General features: G+C 38.4%; 1 protein-coding gene across 1 annotated transcript in view; it reads right to left on the reverse strand.

The window, feature by feature from the left end:
• The window catches only part of pou2f3 (POU class 2 homeobox 3), a 39,605-nt gene extending 34,113 nt beyond the window's left edge, over nucleotides 1-5,492 (reverse strand). Inside the window, exons 1-2 of the mRNA XM_007543967.2 lie at nucleotides 5,324-5,492; nucleotides 5,099-5,155 (exon numbers count right to left, since the gene is read on the reverse strand). Coding sequence (XP_007544029.1) covers nucleotides 5,099-5,147 — 49 coding nt within the window. The 5' untranslated portion in view covers nucleotides 5,148-5,155; nucleotides 5,324-5,492. The remainder of the gene's footprint in view (nucleotides 1-5,098; nucleotides 5,156-5,323) is intronic.
• Between the last annotated feature and the right edge of the window lie 661 nt (nucleotides 5,493-6,153).

Here is a 6,153-nt window from a genome sequence, read left to right on the forward strand (position 1 = left end):
AAATGCATGGAGATGTTAGACCTCTAATTCTGAAAATATTCTTCAGGTCAGTTTTGTAACTGTCTTTATGCGGCTCTGATGGTTCAGGTCAGAGTCCATCAATGCACCTAAATTTTGGCCTTGATCGCTAGTTTCCAACTGTAATAATTCAAGCTGTACGACTCTAGATCGTTCCTTTAGGTCCAAAGATAATAACTTCAGTTTTGTTATTGTTCAGCTGGAGAAAGTTTTGGCACATCCACACATTGATTTGTTCTCAGCATCTGTTCAGAGATTGGATGGGTTCAGAGTCACCTGTTGACATTGTAATGTAGAGCTGTGTTTCATCCAAGGAGTTAAGGTAGCTAATCTTATTTCCCTATTATTACCTGAGCTAGTGGGAGCAGGGGCGCCACCAGAAATCTTGGGCCCCCTGACAAAAAATTAGATTGGGCCCCCCTGTGCAGCTGCTGTTACAATTTTCTGAGTCTATTTGACCCATAAAAAGCATCACAATTTTAAAGGCTTGCAACCGCCTTGCTTTCTGTGGTCCAATACTGATAATTAGCACAATATTTACTGCTCATGAATTTAAAATCCAACAGTCCACATCCAGTATGCAAGTAGGTTGCTTACATTTTTTCTATTAGTTTTATATACTGAAATGTCTCTCCCCATGAGCAACAGTCATAGGCAACGTGCAAAATACACATAAAGCAATCCAGACTTCTCAAAAATCCTATGTAGCTGCATTTTATTCAAGCTGCAGTACATAACTTTAATAAAAAATATGTTTTCTCCATATTTGTTAAAGCTGTCATGATTTCGTAGCAGTTTGTTATGAGACATAATCCGTGAAAACAATCAAACTCCTCCATCTCCTTCCTGAATTACTATTACTGGTTAAAGTAATGCACCGTTCTGACCAAAACAACCAATCAGAACCAGTAGGCCACTCTTAGCACTGTCAATTAGCCTCATTCACTCACTGCTAAATGTGCTAATGGTGAAGAAACAACTTATCATTACAAGAAACCGTTTATCTGCCATCATTGGTAGCTATGCTAACTAAACTGAGCATTCACAGTTTGAATCTGCACAGCTCTGTGCTATGCTAGCTGCAGCACGGCACAAATCAAGGGGGAGGAAGGATGAGAGCAGCATGAGATTGTGATTGACAGCACTAAAACTCTCCTTCCACTGACTGGTTGTTTCTAGAGAACCATGGGAGAAAGCAGAGGAAATAGATTTTTCACAGATTACCTCTCATACCATACTGTCACAACATAATGACAGTTTTAAAAAAATATGAGAAAAAAAATATTTATATAAAAGTTACATACTGCAGCTTTAATTTCATTCAGGAGAGAACAGGTCAGGAGGGACGTGGGTTATAACTGCTGCTGACTGACTCACCTGTTGTTAAGTGGTAGAAGGTACAGGGAACAAGTTAAATATATGAATATGTTGGTCATTTTTTTCCTTAATTCATTAAATGCTAGTGAAATGGAGGCAAACAGTAGTCTGTAGCTAAGCTAACTATGCTAAATGGTTGATAATCTCACACAGTCTACCTACCTCTCTTGGAGAAAAACTGGGTTATAAATTAACACTCTTGCCTTTTTCTCTCTCTCCCTCTCTCCATTTTGTTTTTGAAAACCTGATTTTATAACTTTTCTTAGCAGCATAGTAACTGCCACAGTCGTTTGTTGCCGCAGTTTCTACTGACTGCAGCTGCTAACAGCATCACTCTCAAGCGCTCCAAGCAGGAACGAACCATTTTATGCAGATCCAGGGGGAAGTTCAGGGCAAAAACGGATGTATGTTTTAGTCTGGGAGGGGTAACATTAAATTTTTACTGCTAAAAACAATCTTTGAAAATACAATATGATTAATTTTGTATTTGACAGGATCCCGATTTTTTTTTATTTTATTTCTATGAACAAAATACAAATAATTAAATTGTGGAGGGCCCCCTGCTGGCCAGGGTCCCTAGAATTGTCATCACTTTTTACCCCTTTACTGCCCCTGAGTGGAAGCATATAGATATTGAATAAAAGGGATCCTAGGATTGGGAATTGGGGTACCCCATATGTGACTTATGTCTGCTACGATGAGAAGTTACAAATTGAAACAAAGAAATCCTGTTCTTTATATAAGATTTGAACTAGCTGAGTACTTGATCAGAGAGCCCAATCCAAAACTCCTCTCGTTTCACTAATATGTCCTGTTGGGGTCCAACAGAACCAGCACTGTGGTGATTCTACAATCTGTGTTTATATGGATGTTACTGAACACTGATGAAAGCGGTCTCAGTACTGTGCTGAGCATGGAAACCAGACTGAAAGATGCCAAAGTGGTTCATTAGGAAGCTATTTAACTGTTTAAACAGCTTTTCAATAATTTTGCTGATGAATGGAAGGTTGGAGATTTTCCTGTAATTCTGCAGTAGTGATTTGTCCAGATTGTTCTTTTTTATCAGTGGTTTGATAACTGCTGTTTTCAAAGCCTGGAGGAAAACACCTGAAGAGAGCGATGAGTTACTATTTGGATCAGATCATTTGCAATGACAAGCAGGACTTTTTTAAACAAAGGTGTGGGTATAATGTCAAGAAAGCAGGAACTTGAGCTTAATTGATTTATGATTTCTTCTAGGCTTTTATAGCTAAGTAGTAGAAATTGAGTCATGTTTTCTGCATTTTTTATGTTTGGGTACAGCATTGGTACTGGATTTAGTGTGGATGTCTAGATTAATCCTCAAATTTTTTGAAGTTTCTTGGCAAAAAAGTTGGGAAATTCATTGTAGGCTACATTAGATCACAGTTCAGGTGGTGCAGTGACAGGAGGGTTTGTGAGCCTGTTAGCTGTTGCAAATGAAGCTTGAGCATTGTTAATGTTTTTGTTTATGATCTTCACAAAAATCATAAACATGTTTTAATGTTTAGTGATAGTTACACAGTCTTCCTTTGTAGATTTCATAATAAAGGTGAAGTTGAGTTTTACAGCATTTACATTTGGTCCTACAGCAAAGTTGTCTTGCAGATCTAACTGTTTGTGCATTTCTCCACAGAGACTTGTTCCAGCCAAGCACAACCTTCACTTTAATGGATTCAACATTTTCGAATAACACCCAACTTTTTATGAACTTTGCAATGCTGTGAGAGCTCTCTAGAGTCAGCTGCACTTTACTGCTGTTTACAAAATGGCGATATGAAAAAAGTTTCTTTGTTGCAGTTTTGCGAAACACAGAAATTTTGAAAAACCACCTCATTTTAGAGGAAAAACTGCTTATCAGAGAACATGTTTTTTTCAAAATGATCATGTTTCCATTAAACAAATTGACTGTTATTTAAATTTTTGTAATTTTATGGTCAATGGAAACACAGGTGCGCTGTGGTGGCACAGGGGTCAAGCACAGCCTTAATCCTTGACATGGCTGTTGCAGGTTTGATTCCTGGCCTGGTGACCTTTGCTGTATGTCTTTCCTCTCTCTCATTACCATACCTTCCTGTCAAAGCACCTTCACGTAAAGCCAAAAAAACTTAAGAAAAAAAGATGGAAACACAGCTAGTTTGTGACATTAAGCTTAAGTAAACTTGTGAGGATTTGGATTGTGTGTGTGTTTTTTCCAGTTAATTGAGTCTCTGTGTTGTGGGTATACCCCTTGATTGTTTCCAGCTGTCCTTCTTTTTCCCCATTACCCTCTGTGTATTTAAATCCATCTGTCTCTCTTGTTCCCTGCTAGATTCTTTTCTATTGTTGCTTGTCCCTGTTTCTGTTTTTTTGTGCCATTTTACAATTGCTACCAGTGTCTCATTGCTCACCTGTGCTGCCTGGACTTCTGTACACTTCATCATTAAAATAATCATTTTCTCACTTCAGCCTGGGTCCTTCGCATCTATCCTCACCACCAAAAAACAAATTTCATGACACTTATGTTAGGAAGGAGGGCAATGATCCAAAGCAAACCAACAAGTCCACACCTGAATGGCTTAAAAATATGCTGATTTTGGAATGGCCTACTTAAAGATCAGGCTGGACTCTGATTGAGATATTACTATATAACCATGAAAAAACACTTTATTGATCCCAAAGAGAAAATATATGTTGCTATAACTCATCAAATCAAACTTCTTGAAGATTCTCCTGTAGTGGTCTGTATTACAGCTTATTTGAAGAAACCTCCAGCTGAAGACACTGTTTTTATCCTTTTTTTTCATTTGAGATTGAAGTAGTTTGAAGATCTGAGACATTTAAGAACGGATACTTTTTCACAGTACTCTACATATAGATTTACACACATTTTGCCAGGAGGGAACTACTTGCACATGATCACTTGAGATCCCTTCATTAGCTTAGTGTACAAACAAAACTTCTAGGAGGCAGGCAGAGGGAGCAGGTGCTGGTGGAGAGTCACCTGAGATAAACGTTTCTTTTTCTGTTTAGTGAACCCTCGCCCAAACTATAAAGAAAACCCCTCCATCTGTAGTTTGTTTTGGATTGTCTCCAAAGTTTTTTTGCTTGGATAACACTCTGCTGGCGATTTTAAAAGGTCTAAAAGGACAAAGAACTGAGTCATTTATCACTTCCATGAAGCAAAGGCATTCACTTCTCTCATGCGGCCATTGTTTTGAATAAAAGTTCCACATTTTATTCAGCTTGTTCCTGATTTTTCAGTGTGGGTTAGGCATCCTCAGCCTCTGGGCTTTCTGTGTCTCTCAGAAAAATAGCTTGAGGCACATATTCGAACAGAAACCAACTGCCAAAGTGACTGCACACAAAACACCTAAAGGTTTCTGCTTTTTATGACAAACCAAGGTTTTGCATGTTAAATATAGCAACGATTGTGCAAATACTTCAGCAGAGGAGACCCTAAAAGAGCAAAAGGTAAAAAAGAAAAAGGCATGTACTCACAGATCGTCTATGAAGAAAATGTCTTGATGCCTCAAAATAACAACATGACCTTACATTTCAGGAAATTTAATCCACTCCTAATGTTTTGTAAACAGTGATTTGTGGAGAAAGTCCTGCAGTTTCAAACCAAACATAGCAGCTTTTCTGACTCACATCTGTGTGTTGTTATTTAGATTCAGGTCTGTTCGGGGTTAAATTTCCTTACCTTTCTGGTCAGCCGGAGCCTCCGACTGCTCCACTGGGTCTGAGCTCATCTTAATATCTGTAATGATAAATATAGCTGATTTTCCTACAGGATTGTAACTTTACCAGGACAATGGAGCACTCAGGCCACCCAGGAAAATGATCTTGAGCTTATTCTAATGCGCCCTCCCCTCCAAACCGCTGCACAAACCCCACTTGTAACATTCATAAACAGAGAGTGTCTTACCTTAGGGTGTAAAGTTTTAGAGCTGCTCTCACGTTTTTCTGTCTTTCTTGGTTTATTCAAGAGGACAAGGTGTTGGGATAAAGAGTTTTGGAAATCCACAGTTGCTCATCAGCATTTTCCTAAGTGGAGAAGCGTTCATCTCTGCTGTGCAGCCTGCGCCGCCTGATAAGCTGATTTGCATGTGTCTCTGTGCGTCCTATCCAGCTTCAGACCGTTTGCATAAAACAACAATAGGGTTACTGCGAATATACAGCGCACATGTGTGTGCATCCATACAAAAAAGGGCTGAGTGGAGTCATCCTCAGGGTGCTTTGGATAACAAGGTGATGTTTGTATTATTCCTGCCAACTGAGATAGGTCAGCAATGGCGTGGAGCAGCTCATCCTGGTAAATTTGTCAGCTCTGATTTCCATGCAGTTCTTTTTCCAAATAAAAAGGTTGGACACTTCAGACACTGAACATGTAAAAATGGCAACAGAATGCAATGTTTTATGTACAGAATGTAATAGAAAGTAACAAAAGTCACAATTTATATAGAGTTTAATAGAAAGTTATAAATATGTCAAAATCTTACGACAAAAAACATAAAAGAATCAGGAAGCGTGAAGAGTGAAAATTCATGCTTTAAGAGAATAAAGGTTTCTCACAGCAGTCACAGCACATCTTTAGTAAAAAACATTTAAAAAGTGATGCATTGGTATTGATGTGGAAGACAGAACAATATTTGTTTTTATACTGAGGTGATTAGAAAGTCAAGAAAGAGCATCTTCATTTTTAAAGGGCAACAGAAAGTATAAAACATGCCAGGGACACCTGTTATTATTATTATT

This window comes from Poecilia formosa, unplaced genomic scaffold, assembly GCF_000485575.1.
Source record: "Poecilia formosa unplaced genomic scaffold, Poecilia_formosa-5.1.2 Scaffold956, whole genome shotgun sequence".
NCBI classification, from domain to species: domain Eukaryota; kingdom Metazoa; phylum Chordata; class Actinopteri; order Cyprinodontiformes; family Poeciliidae; genus Poecilia; species Poecilia formosa.